The 23,034-nt window shown below is 30.7% G+C and overlaps 1 protein-coding gene across 1 annotated transcript in view; it reads right to left on the reverse strand.

The window, feature by feature from the left end:
- LOC126774757 (receptor-type tyrosine-protein phosphatase kappa) overlaps positions 1–23,034 on the reverse strand; it is a 153,315-nt gene that overhangs the window by 27,814 nt on the left and 102,467 nt on the right. Inside the window, exon 3 of the mRNA XM_050496293.1 lies at positions 2,291–2,409. Coding sequence (XP_050352250.1) covers positions 2,291–2,409 — 119 coding nt within the window. The remainder of the gene's footprint in view (positions 1–2,290; positions 2,410–23,034) is intronic.

Consider the following 23,034-nt stretch of genomic DNA (forward strand, 5'->3'; position numbering starts at 1 on the left):
GTAAGATAATTTGGTCAGAATATGTTTCAAATAATTAAAACGTTCGCGTCCACAAAATGTAATTGTTCGTCGGAGTTTTATGTGGCGTGCAATTTATAATTTGCTTACTTTCATAAAAATAAAATTCACAAATAATCTAAGCGTTTAATTACTTTTATTTCTATGAAATCTTTATACTACGTTTAAATTTTCATCTAACTCATTTACAAAATGTTAATAACGTATTAACGCTGATTGATATTGTATATAAGTTACACAATAAATACATGACGCAAAAAAAATATTTTGTATATAAACACAACAATTGTGAAAGAATATTTATGGGGTAAAAACAAAAAGTATGTAATTATAATCAAAATAGAAATTTATAATTACGTACTTTTTGCTTTTTACCAACTTATGCATCAAAGTGTTGTATCACCGTAAGTGTGTGTCTAATATTTCATAAATTCAAATAAGAAGCGAAGAATAGTATAACAGTAATTTAGGAAATTATATTTTCTACCTCTGAGTTTCAGTTTATCTTGATAAGGTAAAGTTTATTGGCTGAGAACCAACTCAGAACGTGAATGAGTAAGATAATCAAGACGGTATTTTGTTAGTAGCGTCAGTTTAAGGAAAATATGTTTTCGTAGAAAAAATTTGTACGTAATTTTTCGTTTTTCGTAAACCACTGTAGGTTAGAACACGCGAATCTTCGCCGTTGAGTTGCTTGTATAAACACGCACCACTAAATTTTACGGATGGGGTATTATCTTAAGAAAATTTATATGTATCAGATGAAATTAAGCCACATGTGTATCCACCAACCCTCATTGGAACATCCATGTGAAATAAGGTGAAACCTTCTCCACGAAAAGAGACCTTTGACCAGCAGTGGGATTTTTAAAGACTATTACTTTTTTAATATATTTTTTTATCTTACACCCATTTGTTCTTTGGGATGTCGTATTTATTCATATAATTGACAGCTATGTTACTTATGTTTACATGGGAAAAGATAACATCAATTTATTTCCATACATACGTCGGTGTTTGATTTTAGCTCAGGTCAAGTTATTAAGGGCAAGTTCCTTAAACAAATATCTTCTATTGATTTATCCGTTTGACAGTTAGCTAACGAGAGTCATGAGTATGAAGAAATAATATAGAATATCGTGTTGATGATTGGGTGTTTTGCATGACCGTTAAAACAGGTTAATTAATCTTTTTAACTTAATCAAGTAAAATTTAAATATTGTGGTAAGAACTTACTTGATTAAAATATATTTTGATTTTAAGCTGCTTTTATCAGAAATATCAGAATATTGTCCGGTCTCTATTCTTTACTAATGTACGCAGATGGAGCCACGAAAAACAGAACATTTTTAATATAAAATAATTAAAAATATGCGCTCCGAGTTTGAAAAATGTCAGGCATAATTTTTAATTATCATTAATTAAGGTCTCTTTTTCATTAGTGCAGTATTACTTCATTAGCGAGATTTTCAGCGTCAAAGCCTTTGGCGACTTGGCAATATTGGCATCGTCTCCCCGTGTTATGGTTTTATAGACCTAGATCAAATATTCTATTAACAACAGTTTTTAGGAAATAACATTTGAGTATTTACATTTCGTTTTAAGTAACAAAAATTGAATATAACTATTTAAGAACACGCATGTTTATAATTTAAATTAATAGTTTTTTCTTACGATTAACTGTGTTAAGCATATATTAATTTATTCCCTGATATGTTTTTGTATTGTACAAAAACATATCAGGGATCTCTTCCAGAGAATGTTTGTAATAGAAACATAATTATAAGAATAAATAAGAGAGTAAAAATTTGTACGGTATTAAAAACCTTAATTTTAAAGACATAAAATACCTTTTCAGATATACTTCCGCTTGAAAATGGATTATATTGAGGTGTACCAATGAAAATGTTAAGTAAACCAGTATTCTAATTGCACTCTAACTCTTGTGATAAAAATCTTTATAAGCAGCCGTTCAACTAATACATCACTCATTGTCGCGTACATCATTATCTTCTCTACCACCTTATTAAAAAAGCCTTAAATCAACTGCAGTATTATTAATACTATACCTTAAAAATTATTAACATTAAAGCCGTTTTTGATACGAAAAATTATTAAACATTTAAAAAGTACAAATGTTTTCAATTGACATGATGAAAAATATTGTTTTGCCAGTGAGAAACAAACACTACACACGCTTTATAAAATGTAAAGGTTTAACCAACTACGTTAAATACACACGTTCCAACGTTTTCTAAGAATTGATTCTTACCTGAAATTCGAGCTTGTATAAAACAGGAAATTTCCTTCGTTGCTCGCAGAGTTTTGGGAAGCTCTTTAGCTCGACTGGCCGATCCGGTATCGTCTCAGATATAGACCCGTTCTCGTCAGCTGTGAAATGAAAAGTCTTTTAAAATATAAATATTACTATAATTTTAATTTAATGGTCTCATTTATATGATACATAAGTAAATTATTTATCTTTTAAGTTTCTTCTTATAATTTGGTAGGCATTAACATGATAATCAAATAATGTCGTACATTTTTTAGTATTTTAAAAATAATTTTAGGGGTTATTTATAGCAATCAAAATAAGATCGATCTTAATAAAAAATTAAATAAAAAATGATTTTATTATGTAATTAAATATAATAAAAGTATATTTTATAAAATATATGATAACTTTTTGAAATATTTTTCAGCTAAAAAAGTATAGCTACAAAATTTATGATGTCACTGCTACACACGCACTAGAATATATTTGCGATGGAACATAAATACGAATCAAAAATATTTTATATACTTAGATACATATAAAAAATTGTGGTATAGCTCCTAAGCCACGTCATTGTAAGCCGAATTTGGGTTGTTCAGTGCTGTTTTGCTTTCTAATTATTTATTTGAACAAGTTTATTATAGGTACTTGTAACATCATACTAAGAGTACAATAAAACCGCACATCAAACGTGCTATGATCTTAGTCTAATCTTTCCATCGTCAAAAGTAATTAGTTGTTTTCACTCAATTCTCACAATACAAATGAATTCTAATACAACGTAGTAAAGTCTACAATGCAATAAACGCTAATTTTTGATGTGTTACGACCTGTCATCATCTTGTATATTTTATCGTACGGATATGAGAGATTTTTTTCTTATGATAAATGTTCATGTTTCCAAAAAGGTTTGTCTTATTTAAATGATAAATGACAAATGCTCTTCAACCTCGGTTAATATTTATTTATTTATTTAACACCATACGTACCAGAAAAAATAGAAAAAAAAATAATTCACCTGTATTTGGTAATAAAAATATAATCTATGTATTTATTGTAATGTACGTTGTAACAATTTGAAAAAAATTATTATTTAATATACTAACTCTATATTACTATAAAACTTACATGTTCATAGATAATAAAACATTGAAAATTAAACGACCTCAAAATTATTATGATTTATCTCTCTTATAAGTAATCGTTGTAAAACCTAATAAAAAATAGGACTGTTGAATTTGTTTTATCAGGTTTTACCAGGTCTGATGAGTCTTTAAATTGAAATGTTTTCTGAAAATAAATTTTAGTGGTTTAAAATTTATGATTTTGGTTTAAACATAGACTACATAGTCTTTCCGTTTTCCCTGTTTCTGTTTTTTCAATTGACCAGAGAACCATACTTTGAAACTTTTTATGTTTTGAAATGAATTCCCATTAATTTGTGTAATTACAGGTACAAAGAACATAAAATCTTACCAGTAATTATAAAATAATAGTTGGTGACGTGTTGACGTTTTAAGCAATGGTCAATAATGCTTACGATCCTAATGACTTCAAACATTGATGATAATAATATAATAATAAAAACATTGCTTTATATTGTTGTATTTTGTAGTATAATCGGGTGTCAATTTGACTTTACAATTAAAAACACTGTTACGAATATTCGCCACAGCCATAGATAAAAAAATCGTTTCTACAAATTTGTTCTCTTTTTAATTTATGAACTTATACTGACGCCATTTTGTTTTATATTGTTTTGTCTACTCTTGACATAAACTCGCTGTAAGCGTATTTATGAACGCAGAGCAGTTTATAATAAGTGTCGTCCTAACGCAGAATAGATGACTTTCCAATATTCTCACTAAAATGACATTCAAAAATATTTTCCATGAAATATTAAAAGTAATGGATTTTACATAGCTCCTTGAAAGTTAGAAGATTTTAGTCTTCATAGTATCAATTTCATTAAGGTCCAAGAGTTTGAACATTTCTTCATTTGCTTACTTGTGAACTTAATGAAAGAAACCATTAGGTATTGATTTTCATATATTTTCAATAATCGCGGTTTGTGCTCATTCTTATTTATCATTATTATTGGATAAGTAATTAATAGTAGTACCGTAGTAGCGTAATTGTAGTACGTTCTTTGGATTTGGATATCAGCAGATTATATAGTTGACAATATTTATAAAAATAATTATATCTGTAATTGTATTAATTTTCGCTACTAATTCTTAAATAATTGTTGTGTACTGCAATATATATTTGACGAGCCGGTTGGCGTGGTTGGTAGAACACTTGCCTTTCACGCCGAAGGTTGTGGGTTCGATTCCCACCCAGGACAGACATTTGTGTGCATGAACATGTCTGTTTGTCCTGAGTCTGGGTGTAACTATCTATATAAGTATGTATTTACAAAAGAAAAATAGTATATGTAGTATATCAAGTGTCTGGTTTCCATAGCACAAGCTCTGTACAAGCTTAATTTAGAATCAGATGGCTGTGTGTGAAAAATGTCCCAGGATATTATTATTATTATTATACAATAACGGACAAAACTAATTATAATCGATAAATCGATTTTATCTAAAAAGTAAAAACAGGTCTATTTGTTTTCGTATTTTGGGAACAGACACTGTTATTATTCAGCAAACTTTAAACTCAGAATCTATGTGTCGGTTACAATATTCGAAACCAAAATCAAATTATTCTTAATTCAAGGCACTTATGAACCGTAATGTTATAAATTAAATTAAATGTAAAGCTACCAACCGATTGGATTGTCAATATCTTAAAGAATATCACTTCTATACTACATTATGATTATTAAATTGGAATTCATATTCATCGTTACTGTTACATAATAATTGTCACTTGTTTATATGTATTCTGTTGAATGTTATAATATCGGAAGCTAAAATATAATTGTGTAATTTTTTACTTTCATCCTAACTAATATTATAAATGGGAAAGTGAGTTTATTTATCACACAATCAACCAACCATCTTGAATTTTTGCATATACGTTGTCAGGAGTACAATACCTACGAGGAGTAGGTAACCCGTAACACTAGGGATTGACTCCCGAGCTGAAACTAGTATTTTAATATTGAAACGTGAAAGTAATAACCTCTAAACGTTTCACTGCTGGGTTAAGGACTTCCCTCCGTTAAGAAGCACGCTGCTCCAATGCGAATTAATGGATATACATGTGGCAGATTTTTATCCAACACATGCAGGTTTCCTAGATGTTTTCCTTCAACGCCGAATACGAGTTAATAATAAAAGGAAATTAACTACTGAGCTATCTGGGCTCCAATAAACATTTTGCATTATGTGATATTGTACTCTAAGAAGTAAGCACAACATGATTCTTAAAATCAAATATTGTGTTTTGTGTAATTGTTTCTCATATAAAAAATATGAGAAACAATTACACAAAAACATAAACAAGTTTAATTATGTAAATGTAATATCATACGAGTGTGCACCTCGTTTAAATGTTGAAAATTATTTTGTTACTTTTATTACAATAAAAACGTACTTCAAAGCGAGATTATATTTTGCACTACACAAACTTTTCTATTTACTGTTCGTTTTCACAACATTTTACGTGCATCAATAGAGTGGAATTTATAAAGTTTTTTAATATATATGTATAAATTTATGTTTTTCGCATTTGTGTAATAAACGTTTTAATTTAAACGTAGTATTATCGATGTTTTTTTATTCCAATTTTTTTTTTATCAAGACTGTTTGTTTCGATCTTAGCCCATGACACTGGAAAAGCCTGTTAGTGTCCCACTGCTGGCCTAAGACCTCCTCTCCCTTATGAGAAGGTTCGAAGCTTATCTATCATATTGCTTTAGCTATCCTTTGTTTCCTTGATACAAGGAACGGGACACAGGAATATAGAATATAGAGCGCTGTTTGGTCGTCTAATAACTAAAATAACTATCGATTTCCCACGCACGTAATTGGATATCAATAACATTGTATTCTTAATAATGACAACTAACATTATTGTATCGTAATTCCCTTTTCAATTCTATTTTTCAATTATGTTAATAAAGTTAATTACAATATATGAAGTGATCAGAGATATCGGAATTTGTGAAGACCACTGAGCAGTGAAGTAAACGCGCAATAAATAAACAAACACTCACTAAAGACACGAGTTAACTCTAATTGGTAACGAAGACGTTGGAGCACCAGCTATGTATGTGTTTTCTCGAAAACCGAGTTAATTTGAAATAGCCATTTCTTTTCTAGTAGTAAAATTATTCTTTTCAAAATGAATATGAAAAATTAAGCGCAAAATGGGCCAATGACATATCCATTTTTTTCAAGCTTTATTCCTACCTAAGAATACCTAATAAGAATCGACGAAAGAAACTTAATAATTACTTAGTTTTCAATATTTCACTTGAGAGTAGGGCTTTTTTCAATTTGGCTGGGTAGGTTTCACCTACTCATTAGATATTTTACCACCAAACAGTAATATATAGTATTGTTCTATTCCAGTTTATAGGGTGAGTGTGTAGTGAGTAGACCTACAGGCACAAATGATATAACATATTATATCCCAAGGTATGCATTGGTGATGTACGGAATGGTTAATATTTCTCACATCGCCAATGTTTACGGGCGGTGGGGACAACTTACCATCACGTGGTCTAATCCGGACACGCCAATCCATCAATATCAATTAAGGAGCTAAACATTTAAGAAAATTAATGTTAAGCATTCGACTTTTAATACTTATAACGTTGATGTGGCCGGAATACTGCAAAATATTTCGTTGTATTTTGTTTCCTGTATTAGGAGTATGTTTAAGAGAAACTTTGACATCTTGTTGGAGAACCTGCATCAAGGACATTTCAAAAATACTTTATTATATTTATATACTTAATATATTTATATTTATATACTTAATATATTTATATTTATATACTTAATATATTTATATTTTATACTTTATTATATTATACTTTATAATATTTTGTTTATTCTTAACATGTATCGACCTTTTTTAAATTTTAATTATAACCTTTTTGCAACAATAAAAAAGTTAACAGTATTCTATTTATAATTTACAATATAGACTAGGACAATACTCATCTATATTTGTCATTAATTAGGTTAAAATAATTACAAATTACCTGCTGTTTTAAGTGATGACGTAATTGTTTTAAATATATTAACTCTTGTCATTGTTGAATTAATTGGCTCAGTCTGCACGTGGTATTCCGACCGAGTTCTTTGTCAGCGAAGCGTTCGGTTCATTATGAGCCACACAATAGGGGTGTATTAATTGGGCATTGTGTGGGTCTTAGATGAGCACCTTGATAACGAGTGTTTGTTGAAACATAGACTGGAGGTCATTGAAACTAAAAACAATGCTTGAATTTTATCTTTTTAATATACAATATTTTACTATTTTATTTTTAGTAAATTTAATTATTTAATTTCATAAAGTTTGAGATTTTATTCAATGCAAAATTAAACTAAAATATATAACTGTTATTAAAGGAACATACTGTCATAAAAACTGTCTAGAAAATCTGTTGGGAAATTATTTTAAGTAAATGCTATGAGGCAACATTTCATTTCTTTTTGGTAGTTTATATTTCAGATTTTTTTGCGAAAGTCAAGTATAATTAGATATATAATAAAAATATAACTACCACTCGGCGGTAGGACTTCTTACAAGCCCGTTTGGGTAGGTACAACTCACTCTTCACACTTAATATTGTTGCGTTCACTTTGAATAGTGATAACTCACTGTATAACTATAGACAGTAGGGATGTCTCTTAATTCCCAAAGTTGGTGTAGCATTGGCGATGTAAGCGATTGTTGATATTTCTTACAGTGCTAATATCTTTGAGCAGCGGTGACCACTTATCATCAGACCGATTTGCCACCAGTCTGCCTTTTTTTTAAGTATTTTAAATACTGTATTTTACTTTTTCAATTCCCTCTAAAGTTTATATTCCAGCTTAAACATAGCATATAAAATAACTGTATAGGAATGAGCAGAAAATTTTAGTCTTTAACGAAAATATTTGACTTATTCAAATAACTGCTGCACTATCCGCTAGAAAGTCCTCGCTCTCACGTAGCTTGCCATTAACTTTGATGTTCCTTATATGTTGTAATGATTCATATTTAAGTTTGTCATACGAGTTAATTGAGTCTTAGATTTATTTTGACTAAAATCGGTTTTGTTAAACTAATTTTATAAAGAAACGTTTGTTTTTTATCCTACTAATATTATTAAAGTTTGTGAGGATGGATAGATGAATTTTTGTTACTCTTTCACGCAAAAGCTACTTAACGGATGTGGAATAGAGATAGCTTGACTCAATAAGAGACTATATATAGTAGTTGAAAAAATATTGAAGTTAGCGTCAATAAAAAATAATTGTGATTAATTAACATACGTATGTAAATTGGCAGAAGAGTAAATACAAATAAATATATTACGAAAAATATGATGTAAATTTATAATAAATGTATTTATCGCAATTAATCAGATATATTTTTGCAAACATTTATTTCAAAATGTAATAAAATATTTCCAGGCGATTAAACTCCTTAAAGTTATCTTCGGTAGTTTCACTTCCAATCATATATTGGAACAGAGCCAGAGGTTCTCGCTAAAGTTTAAAGTTTTCTAGTAAGCAAGATCGGCATAAACATCTCGAAAGATTTTTAAAATTCATCACCCAAAAATATACTCTATTCTAAGACAGTTACGGTTTCAAATAATAAGTAAATTAAAATATATATTATCAAATTTCGTTAGTAATTAATCCTTATTTAAAAGATTGATAAAACGTTACTAAACTATTTATTTAATGTCGGTGTAGTCAAGGATTTTTTTGCTCTGTTGTAAGTTATGTTACGCAATTTTAGATCTTTAAATCTACATCAATTATGACGTAAATATGTCACTTAATTAAAAAAACGGTACAGGATTAATATGACATAAAACATGGTAACAAATGGTAGCATTCAGATTCTAAATATCAGATTTTTAAAACAAGATTTCAGTAAAATTGTATTTTGATAGCAATATTGCATACAAAATATAAAGACAAATAGGAATGTTAGTAATTCTTTAAAAAAAAAATACAAACCTACTTAATTTGTTTTTATGTCTTATTTCCTGAGTCTATATTGTATTTGTCATAGCTTTGTTTATACAAGAGAGAATAGGTTTTCAGGAAAATACCGACGCAAAATTAGTCAATGGTCCAAAAGCTCGTCTGTAATATACGAGTATATACAACTGTATACTGAACTAACTGTATGTACGACTGTGTTACTGAGAAAAACCTATTGAAACTGAAAACATTATATGTTTTAACATATTATGTCTTATTGTGAAGATAAAACTACACTCAACAAACAACAAATTGTTAATATCGTTCTAGATAGATCATTAAGGTAATTAATGTATTTTACACGAAACCGGCACGGTTGGAAGCCGATGCAGATGCTGCTGTCAGAGTTATGCAAATATAGATATATTATAGATTATATTACACTTTAAAAATTGATATGCAACGTAAGAAATTTTATTTTTCAAATTAAACGACCAAACCAAAGTTTTACGTCCACGTTCTGTCACAAAAAATCGTAAATTCATAACTCACCTTAGTTGTCTTTAGTTTAGTCGGATAAAAATAAAAATGTGTCCCGACTCGGCTCCATTGCATCCATTAACATATAAGTTAAGTTATACGAAACTTCGTACATAAAGGCTTTGGAACTTATTATAGTTTACGATGTTGGCGCATCATACTAGAGTAACGTGACTTTAATATCTTGAGAAATATTCATTTTGTTTTAGAAAGTACTAAGCACATTTTGATTAAGTAAGTGGAAGGCGAGCATTACTTTACAGATGGTGGCGTGAAAAAAATATCTGAATAGATGTCAATTGATTTCTTGCAAGTATTTAGTTATTTTGGAGGGGTTGAAAACAAAATCAATCGTATATGGACGTCTTAGACTATAATTCCGACAATTTTTTGGCTTATGAGTTATGTAATATTTATGAGGAATGAGATACTCATTCTGACTAATTTTCATCAATAAGCCATATTCTACATAGAACATGCGTTTGCACTCGAGATAGTATGGACATTTAGAAATTTAATAATTTTATTTTAATTTTGATTGCCACATTTAGCAAATAACGTGTAAAAAGACAGTTCATTTTTTTTAAAAAAGCTATCGTAATAGCTGTCTTACTTAACAGAATATAATGACTAAGAAAATTATTATTGCAAGGCAGATGCTTGTATGTATTGCCCTTTTGATTTCAGCAACAATGAAACAGCTAAAAAACAATACTGGTTGCATGACAAAAAAAAGTAGCCAGATTTACCAATCAATTTAATGTTAAGCTATTCCTTTCAACGTAGGTTATCCGTCCATAGCAGCGGCAAGACAGACAACAAAAATGTCGTCTAATGGACGCCTTAAATATACACATCAGCTAAGACAGAAGTAAATAAATCTCGTTTAGAAGCCAAAGGCATACTTCTGACGTATGTATGGTAGAAACAAAATATGTCATACGAATAATTCACGATATTACAATAGTCTCCTTTGAAGACCTCATAGTTTTTTATTTCATTACCGTTTGCGGTAAATGTTTGTACAGAAATATATTTGGCGGAGTTCTAGGTATGTTTTTTTATACAGATAATTTAATAATTGAACTGTCATAAAAATTGTTCGTGTTTACTTTATACTTTGTCTTGTGTTTTAATGCTAATGTGATTCGGAATGTAATGTTTAAAATCATGAATAAAGCATTAAATGGTAAATAGCGAAATAGAGACACATACGTTTCTTTTTTTTAAGTTTTCAGTTGGAACTCAATATACATACGATATCTTTCGACGTAAGTGCTAATTTTACTGGTGGTAGGGCTTTGTGCAAGCTCGTCTGGGTAGGTACCACCCACTCATCAGATATTCTACCGCAAAACAGCAATACTTGGTATTGTTGTGTTCCGGTTTGAAGGGTGAGTGAGCCAGTGTAATTACAGGCACAAGGGACATAAAATCTTAGTTCCCAAGGTTGGTGGCGCATTGGATATGTAAGCGATGGTTGACATTTCTTACAATGCTAATGTCTAAGAGCGTTGGTGACCACTTACCATCAGGTGGCCCATATGCTCGTCCGCCTTCCTATTCTATAAAAAAAAAAAAAATGGTACTTATTATTTAATATTTTTTTAAACTTATTTGTTTTATGTATTCACCCCTTCGATCAGTAATAAGAACAAGTAATATTGTAAATGTAAAAGAAAAATATCTATAAGTTGATTGTTTTCATTTATTTTTAATTTTTTAAGGTAAAGGTAGGCAGACGAGCATATGGGCCACCTGATGGTAAGTGGTCACCAACGCCGAAATTTTAACCATTGCTTCAATGCCAATGCGCAACCAACCTTGGGAACTAAGATGTTATGTCCCTTGTGCCTGTAATTACACTGGCTCATTCACCCTTCAAACCGTAACACAACAATATCAATTACTGCTGTTTTATGGTAGAATATCTGATGAGTGAGTAGTAACTACCAAGAAGAGCTTGCACGAAGCCCTACCACCAGTGAATAACATCGATAAAAACTCAAAATCAGCGACAAAACGTATACAATTTTTTAAACCTAGCAATACAACAAAGAGTTCATACATTAGTTATAAATAAATGAAAAAGAAAACCATACAAAATATTGTTTTAAATGAAAGTACTTTCTTCGAAGGTCTACGATATTCATTCACTATTTACGTAAATATTTTAATTAATACTGAACGGAGCCGTAAAGCTCTTTTATATCTTTCTGTTTTCTTTGCTCTTGTACGTGATAAAACAGTTAAATTTTTAGGTTGTATTATTAAACCATCGTTAAGGTGTTTATCTAACGTTACCTTATTTAACGTTTTTATATTGTTATGTGCTTACTAGTAATTAATATTTATTGTTTTATTCACGGAGATTCTGTTTTTAAATAAAATTCTGTCACAATGAATGCATTCAAGTTTCAAACGGCCTCACTTATAAACTTTGCTCAGCGGGTGATTAGTTAAACAATGTTCTGTCTTCTTCTTTTGAATTTCAAATCGGTAATGACACAAAAAGCGAAATATAGTGTTTAACCAAACAGCGACTAATGTTGCTAAGGCCGTAAGTTACAGGTAGGTTTGGCAATTTTATTGGCTTGAAGTACGTAAAAAATAATACAAAAATATAAATTAATATTCAAAGAAAGTGAATCACTTCAATGAAGCCACGTAAACTTTTCTTGCCAACCAAAAATTTGCAACAACATAAAATTTATACGAAGTACATAACAACAATATAGATTTGAAGTTTAGGGTATTTTATAATGGTCTTAGTAATATATAAAATATATTTATACGTTTGGTGTCTAAGCATATGCGCTGGTCTAATTAAAATCTAGTTAATGATTGCTAATATAACGTGTCATTGTATCACCAACAACTTCCGAATTATTAATTATTCACTCATAATTATAATCATCAATAAATTATTTATGGAAACAATTCTGATACAGTAAAGAATAATTATTGTTTCTATAATCAGTTCTTCTCGTTAAAATCAACGTTCTTAAACCGGTGGTAGCGTTACATTTATCTTGTGAAAAGACCATTCTAAGTCTATTTGAATTAAGTGTAATTTGATTTGGATGGATTTCTTTTTAATATTATCGTTCCAGAGAGTATTACATCAAACTAAGCATTTCATCGCTTTTGTTACATGGCTAGAATTTAACGTTTATTTTCACTGAAAGATCTCAATACGCAAAAGTGTAAGATGAAAAATTTATAAAAAAAAACACAATATAGATAAACTTGTATCCCGTTTTAATATTAATTTATTTCGAGACAATTTTCATCCCTATCTAAGTATCAGATCTCAATATAATTAAATATGGCTGATGTATATTTTATTACCTACCTTCATATATCATTGTATTCTTGATTTCTCCAATAATACAATCCCTTTTTATGTATTACTCCAATTTGAATATAAGAATATATATATATGTATATATATTTATTATATGAAGCGTTAACATGTTACTGCTGTTTAAATATGTATATAATTAATCTATATTTGTTCAGTCTACACACTCAGCTGTTATTTTGCTCATCTCAATAAACCTTAGGCTCTATTCATTGCGAAATTTTAATATCTTTCCAACCTTATTTAACTGCATTTTATTAAATTTCGCATAAAAGGAGAGTTCGTTCATACAAAGAGCGAGAGAAAGAGAGTTCTTACAGAAAAACATTGCTGTTTTTTAACTATATAAGTACAAATAATTGTTATGTATCCCGTTTTAACATATGTATTTCAATGAAATAAGAGAAGGAAAGAAAATTCAAAATTTCGTTTTTATATAGCAAGCCTAACGTTACATTGAAGCGTTAATGTTAATCTATCTCAAATCTAAAACAGACGTTCACAAAAGCGGTTCACGATCTACGATACAGCTGTTTATATATTCAGTTGTTATATTACTAAATTATAACTACGTTACAATAAAGATACATATTTAATATTCATAATTAACGAAACCAAATCTAATACACATTTAACCAAAATCCATATTTTTTTTCGCGAAACAGATTTATACTATCCGATTAAAAATAAAAATAAAAAACAAAATTTTTATCCATCGAATGCAGATAGACATTTTTAATGAAATATCCCCTAATTGTAAGCTACTATTTTTGATTGGTTGCTGTTAATATTTCTACGTCTTATATTATTTCTGCGTTTATTGTGCAATTTTTCCAAATCGTCTACAGTGGCGAAGCATTAGTTCTAGTCTAGCGTTTATATTAAGCTGGTCCTAGACACAAATGATTCTTAACTTACTCTCAGGTCTAAACGTCACTCGGTCTGAAATAATAAAATTGGTCATTAATTTGATGTCTGCGATTTATCGCCCTTGCCGTCTGCGTTTATTGGTTTCATCTTGTTTTATTATTGCCGTATCAGATAGGATGTACGAAACAAAATGATTCAATTTGAATTCAAAATGAAATGAAACTCGAAATATTTTTTTTTTGGTTTACAGTCTATACTATTTTTTTTGTTGAATATCATCTGCTTAATAACATTATTTCGAAAAAAAAACAACAAATTATAAAAGCTAAAACTTTAAACTACTTTATTAATTATATTACAACTAGTTATTGTAATTAAAGCCACTGAACGCGAAAATTTTATATGTAAACTTTTTATAAAATTAAATTTAAAACTCATTTTTAAAAACCTCTTTCGATTGAAACACCCTTAATGAATATAAATTAACTCTTTACTATAAAACAACGTAATCAGTTCTAATTTATTTTTAAAACACTCTTCTTTTTCAACAAATATGCGCTTTAATGCATTAGAGATTTGTACAATGTCTAATTTGAATATGAATTTCATTTGCATTTACGACTTTTAAAACGCACAGTACTACAATCAAACTCATCGCAATTCAAAACTCCCCGGTGTTTTCGTTAAATTTTTCAAACAAGAGAGTAGTTCTCATTAAAAACTCATTTTGGAGTGCGTAAGGTTCAGATCCTTTTGGCATGATAGTCGACAACCTTCACAACAACACAGAAAATGTCGGATACGCATAAAGGAATAAATTTTGTTTTTCGTTCGTCGAAATAATATCTCTTTCAAGCGTTTTCAGCGCTATGTTTTCTGTAAAAATATCACTTACCTTTTTTGTTTATTTGCAGGTACATGAAACAAAAAAAAAAATTAGAATTACTTATCGGTAAAAATAAGCGTTCCCTAACTTTTACAAGATAAGACGTGGCCCTTAGGGCTCCACACACTCATTAGATATTCTACAGACCACAATATTTGTGTGGTTGATGCAGTTTAATAACAGAAAAAGGGGATTAACATATTAAATTCCGTCTTAGGAAGCTCATTGAATACGTAAGGAAATCTTTATACTTCTTGCATCATATATATGAGCGAAGGTGACAACTTGCTCATCATCTTTCCTTAAATAAAAAAAGACCAACAGTGGGCGTGGTCACTCACCACAAAAAAAAAGTTATGGCAAACAGAATACCTCAGCAACCGTTAACAGGGCTTGCCTGTTAACGGATCTAAAGAAATATAATGAAAAATACACGCTTAATTCCAAGTAACAACAGAAAACCCAGCTCTTCAATCTCCAAAGGGTTCTAAGCGCATAGTCGTGTTGCCTTGAGGACATCACATTTGGATCGTTGAAACTTGACCCGACTGTTTTCGCAGTCCCTGTCGCGTCGTACCGGCGCCTCCATCTGACCCGTTTTGTTTTTGTTGCTTGCTCCAAGTTAAAGCCACCAGCGTTTTTATACTTGTTCGATGTAATAATCTAGTCAAAAAGTTCTTTTTCGTGTGGAGGCTTATTAGTCCTGGGTTAAAATATCGAGTTAAAATATTATTCGAATTCTCAGGCAAGCAGGCAGGAGTTAGACTATTTAAAGTGACGATCCTTTGTTGCGGGAAAGCGTGTACAAAAACTATTGGTACTGATCATGTTGAATTTCTCTTCCATCGGATTATGAGAGCGTAGCGAAATATGTGTATACGAACACACTTGTGTCCTTTGATATTTTCGGCGGAGCTCTTATGCGATTGTCTGCAATGTCAAAATTGGTCAGTCGATAAATTATATTAATCTTTATTTTGGATAACGCATACATACAAGTTTTTACCGGGTGGCACATCAAAAGAAAAGGACAAACGTTAAATGAAACAATTTATAAATACGTTTGTTAATAACTAACAACACTTGTAACTTGTACCAAGCCATAACGTTTTCACAAGAAGGATAAAAATGGCTTTGCCACAATAGGTACTCAGTCTATTTAAATTATGATTCCTGTTTGAGAAAAGATAGGAAGCTACGAATTTCAAGATATATTTATATTTTCAACTTACTATCGATACTAAATATATTGTTTACTTTAATTAGACTTCACAATTAATCGAACTTGCGTTTAAATTCCAGAACGACCGATTGACATCTTATTTTCCCGTCAATTATCGTTGTATTGTGTTCGAAATTTGTGTGTGTTATTTAATATAACGATTTATTAAATCATAACGATTTAAACTTCACACATCTCCTAATACTCATAATCCTCCTTTGACGGTAGAATTTTTGGTAAGTCGTGTATAATAATTGTTATTATCATTAGTATTGTGTGAATTTTACTTTAGCAATATACCTAATACAATTTTTCACATCTTATTTTGAATAAAAACGACTGAATTTTATAATATTATCGTTCGTAAACATTATTTGCTTTAGATAATGTTTTCCTTTTTATTTTGTAAACTTGAAATGAAAAACCAATTATGTCTTTGGTCTCATTTAATTGTATTCTCCAACTGTTATAAGCTGTTAGGGAGGTAAACTACTTTTATATATTTGCACGCTGTGTTCGCATCTAGTGGTATACAATGAATGTTGTATTGTTTTATATTTTGTATTTATACAGTACAGTACACTAACAGCCTGTTAATGTCCCACTGCTGGGCTAAGGCCTCTTCTCCCTTTTTGAGGAGAAGGTTCGGAGCTTATTCCACCACGCTGCTCCAATGCGGGTTGGTAGAATACACATGTGACAGAATTTCAACGAAATTAGACACATGCAGGTTTCCTCACGATGTTTTCTTTCACCGTCAAGCACAAGATGAATTATAAACACAAATTAAGCATTTAGCATTAAGCATTAAGTCTCCACTCTAGGACTCGTCTGCTCCAACGGCCATCGGTCCTACGACATACGTGGCCAGCCCACTGCCACTTCAGCCTGCTAATTTTGCAAGCTATGTCGGTGACTCCGGTTCTTTTCCGGATTATCTCATTTCTGATCTTATCCTTCAAAGATACTCCGAGCATAGCTCGCTCCATAGCACGCTGAGCGACTTTGAATTTGTGGACTAGTCCCGCAGTTAGTGTCCACGTTTCGGCACCGTATGTCATGGCAGGTAAGAAGCATTGGTTAAAGACTTTCGTCTTCAAACATTGCGGTATAGACGACTTGAAAATAAATAAATGCAATATAATAAAAACAAAAAATAACATGATAAATGGATAACCATATAAATATATACATACGGATTTGCCCCAAATAGTCAAACACGATTATCCCATAGATTACATTAAAGATTGGAGATGCCTAAAAAATAAAAGCTAATATTATTTAAAGATCAAAATAAAGGGTTTTGCTTATCGCTTTCACCAAACTCTATCCACTTCACTTGAGAAGGGTCAGAGGTTCCCCCGCAATAAACACCCAGTATCCTTGACTTATGATTTTATTCTACAGCAATTCAGGGTATAACTCTATGAACCTTGGTCTTGGTGGATAAGCTTTGATAAATCATCAATGTCGAAAGAGGTTAATAGGAAATTTATAAAATTCATCATCAATCAGATATATTTAATCATTCATTTTATTTAATTATTTATTAAACATACTAGAAATAAAACATATACTACAAATGTCAAAAGAGTACTTGAGTGTAGAATGCATGCTTTAACATTGAAAATATTTCATCCATCACACGCAAAAAGGAAAAAGTAATTTAGGTGAATAGAGGTACACGTACGTAATGATATGAAATCTAAATTACAAGGTACAGTGAAAATCAGATACATCCTGAGTGAAATATATTCTATACCAATATACATGGTATCCATTGATCTTATTTGTGCTTAATTATATCACTCGGTGGTAAGTCAAGCCCGCCTGAATAGCGCCACCCCTTATCACATATTGTACCGCCAAACAGAAGTACTTAGTATTGTTGTGTCCCGGTTTGAAGTGTTGTACAAGTTCAAGTGTAACCACAGGCACAAGGCACTTAGTTCCCTTGGTTGGTGGAGCACTGGTGATGGATGATTAATAATTCTTATAATGCCAATACCTATGGGCAGTGGTGACCACTCAACAACAGTAACCAATTTTACAGTCTGCCTACCTTTAAGAACAAATAATAGGCTTACCTTTTATTAAGTTAAATTAATTATATAACTTTTAAGCTAATCAAACTAATATAACATGTTATATCAACAAATAATGTTCAAGTTTAAAAAATATATATTTTTAGTTGTGTAATAATATTCCAGAATAATTATTTAAATAATTTTTTGTAAATATAAAAAAACTCACTTCGACAAACTGGCTTGAATATTGGCGTTTCAAATAAAAACTTAATAATGTCAAATACCAACCTGGCTGAGCCCAATGCAAAAAGAATCACCGCAGTCGTTTCATAGACAAAAATGTATACGTGATATACATACAGAGAAATTGAGACCATCCACATTTTTTGACTTCGGCTAAAAACTTATTTTATTTTACATATTCTGAATATGAAATTTGTATTAAATTATTCCTGGTAATTATTAAAACTACTCGCGTATAGCAAACGTTATGAAGAGTTTTAGTGAATTCGTCTCTTATGAAAAGTGTTTGTCGAGTGGAAAATTCTTGACATTGCAAAGCCGTGTGAAGTCTCATCGATCACCAACGCCTCTTGACTTACACTAGCCCAATCAATGATGATTGAAATTAAATATATTTAGCTTCTAATAAGGTTGTGGCTTGATGCGTTATTTGTTATGCTTTATTTAATATTGTGCGATTGTGAGTTTATTTGTTACGCTTTTACATCTTAACTCCTCACCTGATAAAGAATGAACAAAGGGTGCTTAACTCCTGACCCTACTTCACACGCGCGCTAAGCCGAGGAAGCCACGCTTAGGGAGGAAACTATTATTTATATAAAGAGTATTCTAAAGAAAGTAATTAAATATGTAAGTTGTTCAATAACTTATTCAGAGTTTTTGTAAGTTTCAAGATCAATATTAAACAACTTTTTCATCAAGATCTCGACCTTATTTCCTTCTTAACTGAAAGTTATTAATGAGTTAGAAGAAATTGAATTAGAAGCAAGATTCCAGATATACTTTATTAATGCTTGAGAAAGAGTTTTATTTTAATTTTCTATAAGAAAATATTATTTTTTTCATTGGGACAAAGATTTTTTTCGAACACAAGCAAATAGAACAGTCAGCTATAGTTTTAATTTTACTATTGTGATGTCGTTTATTGTCAACAAAGACGTATTAATTGTATTGTATTCCTTCTGATAGGTAAATAAGAAATTTAAAATTGCTTCAAATTTGTATATGGTTAAATCTTCTGTAGAGCTAAAAAAAAAGTGTCAAAAAGTGATATGCGACATTGACTATAAACATTACATTTAAAGAATACACGTATTAAAATAGCATATCAACGTAAGCAGTTTCGAACATTTGACAAATGAAATGTGAAGTGAATTATTATAGAACGGCACTGCTTACTTAGTACGCTAGACACATTTTTAAAGTTCCATTAAAATCAGCCTCTCCATTTAGCACTTATTATATATATATCTATATATAACAATTACGTAGTTTTACGATAATCTAGCTTTACTAATGGATAGTATTGACGTCATACGTTGACGTCATGACCCTTTTATAGTAAAATATATTCAAGTGGGTGATGTTTGTTTTCATGGGATAGAGTAGGATAAGATAAATAAAGTATCATTAATACTTGAGTGCTATAAATTATAGCTAACATCAATAAATATATAAAAGAGGTTACGATTATTTTCCAAAGTCTAAATATATTGTGTTTTGTTCCATAAAATAAAAACAAAAACATTTTTGCGGATGCTACGTAAAATATAATGCTTTCCTTAAGCTTAAAAAATAACAACAAAAACTTTTTATAAGTAATTATATACTTATAACTTTAAGATCCTTGTTTGTACAGTGTTTGCCGGCAAATGCCTTTTTTTAAAGCGACAGGTTAGTTTATCCCCAGGCTTAAGCCCCTGGCGGACCATTAAAACATATTTGATTTTTACGGTGTTTTTTTTTTATAAAATAGGTTGGCGAGCTACTATATATTACATTATATATATTATATTATATATATACTAACCATCAACCAAATATTAACAATTTATCACATACGTGTTTGGCAATTTTCAATGTTTATACACCAGTGCCTCGGAAAATCTGAACTCTTTCAAGTCGTGTCGTATTTACGAATCAGTATGTTCACACTTGTGCACTATACTCTATATTTGGTAAGTCTCACTTGAAGATGGCTACGGTGCCTTCGGGCAGGCCAGGCTGACAGCATTACAGCCAAAGTATAAAAAATGTTTTTTCCCGGTGTAAATACTTTATTAATGTGCAGCTTCATTTTAGTCACGTTGGTATGCCATTTCGTTTTTACACATCTGATTCCGAGATGTATTCAATAAATCTCGAAATGCATTTCCCTCGTAAATTTATTGCTTCTTGTATAAACAGCTCGTGTTGGCTTTATAGTTTAAGAATGGTTTATTTATACCAAACTGGTAAAGAATCTGCGTAGGCGTTGTTCAAATTAATTCAATTGACGTATGTACATGGTTTCGTATCTATGTACTCGTATAAGAAAGTAAAACATACCAGCCGTTTGAATGTTGAATTTTACTTTTTTTATAAATGGCTTGTAGAATTCATTAACATTACGTTTTTATCTTGCTTCACAGGCTGTTCTGTCGGTGCTTTATTAAGATTTCAAGATACAGAGCGGCGTTAGAATGGTCTTTATCACATATTTTTCATTTAACCGGTCACCTTTTTTTTACTGATGGTAGAGCTTTATGCAAGCTCGTCTGGGTAGATACCACCCACTCATCAGATATTCTACCGCAACAGCAGTGCTTGGTATTGTTGTGTTCCGGTTTGAAAGGTGAGTGAGCCAGTGTAATTACAGGCACAAGGGACATAACATCTTAGTTCCCAAGGTTGGTGGCGCATTGGTGATGTAAGCGATGGTTAACATTTCTTACATACCAGTGTCTATGGGCGTTGGTGACCACTTTCCATCAGGTGGCCCATATGCTCGTCCGCCTTCCTTTTCTATATTAAAAAAAAACCTGATAGTTAGTGGTCATCATCCCTAATAGACAATAGCACGGTTAGAAATATTTTTAAGGCATGGTTTCTAGTTTTTTTTCGTGCCTTAGGAAGAGTTTTTGGCTATAAAAATATAACCCTCAATTTCAGTTTAATTTTACTTTGAAAGGTAATAAAGATATGAATACTCGTTAAAAGGTAAGACGAATTGAACGAATCTCTTTGAGCATGCGTCCGAAGACTACGTTGCGTAGCAACAGGTGGGTGAGTTCAGGTACTGTGATAAAAGACGCAAGTTACCATAACATTGTAAAGGAAAACAATCTATATTGCAATATGTGAAAGGCTATTATTGCTTAAGTACATAAAAAATATCAATACCGACATATAAAGTTATAATGTGTATATTTTTATTGCTTAAAAGTTAATTATAGGTTGTAAAAACAAATCTTATATAAATCGCCAAATCAAATCAATTTAGCTTAAAGGATTTTAATAGTAACCAGTACATATATATATAAAATTAATAAGATATGCAAACATACACATATACTATGATACAAAAGTCAGTTATAGTTACGAATACATTCAGAATGAGAGAAGTAGCTGGAAATACCTCTTTTTGACGGAAAACAAACACGCCTACGTCTTGGTTGCATTGAACATGACCAAATTGGCAATCGGACACTGCTTTAAGGTCACGCTCAGGCGCTCAACCATGGCCTCTTTCTGAGCCTGAATTTGGGCCTCACTGGGTAATTTTACTCATGACATATTAAACCGTTAAACACCAATACTTATTATTCTAGTGTTCCGGTTGGAAGGGTTAGTGAACCAGTGCAATTATAGGCACAAGGGATACAACATCTTAGTTCCCAAGGCTGGTGGCACAATGGCGATGTATGGTTAAAATTTATAATGGCGCCAATATGTATGGGCGGTGTTGACCACTTACCACCAGATGGCTCATTTGCCTGTCCGACTACCTATGTTATAAAAAAAATATTTAATAAGCGTGTAACTCTTGATAACATTGTATTTATAATATTATTTACAAAATAAAAAACAGGTTCTACAAGCCTTCATTTAACTTATTGAACAGTCTGCAAGTGTCCCACTGCTGGGCTAAAGCCTCCTCAGCTTTTGAGGAAAAAACATTAGTGCTTCGGTTAAGATGACGTAATCTAACAACTGAGCCATCTCGGCTCAACACCTTTTAATATGTGTGGATCAAATCATGCAACTGAATTCAATTTCAATAGTATTATATTGTCTGTAACTCGACCAACTGAGCTGAAATGAAAAAAATCTTTGATGTTGATGGTAACAAGTGCTATACTGAATTATATTTGTTTGAGTAATTATATTTGTTTTGAGACAATGATATCATTGTTATATAAAAGCGAGTTAAAGATACTTGGACCAATTTTATATATTTTTTTATATTGTCATCCTAATTTGCGTGGATCAAATATTGGAATTGAAATTTGAGACAGTTGGACCCAACAATTAGTGCTGATTTTTGCACAATTTTTGGTACTTATGAAAATATACAAAATGACATACTACATTATATTCGTTTTAGTATATATATTAAATAGAGGCTTGTTTTTAAAATGATTTACAATTAGCTTTTTTCACAGTTTGCGTATTCTAATTGAGAATGAGATTATCCAATTCCTTAAAGTAAAGACTT

This window comes from Nymphalis io, chromosome 17 (assembly GCF_905147045.1).
Source record: "Nymphalis io chromosome 17, ilAglIoxx1.1, whole genome shotgun sequence".
In the NCBI taxonomy this organism is placed as follows: domain Eukaryota; kingdom Metazoa; phylum Arthropoda; class Insecta; order Lepidoptera; family Nymphalidae; genus Nymphalis; species Nymphalis io.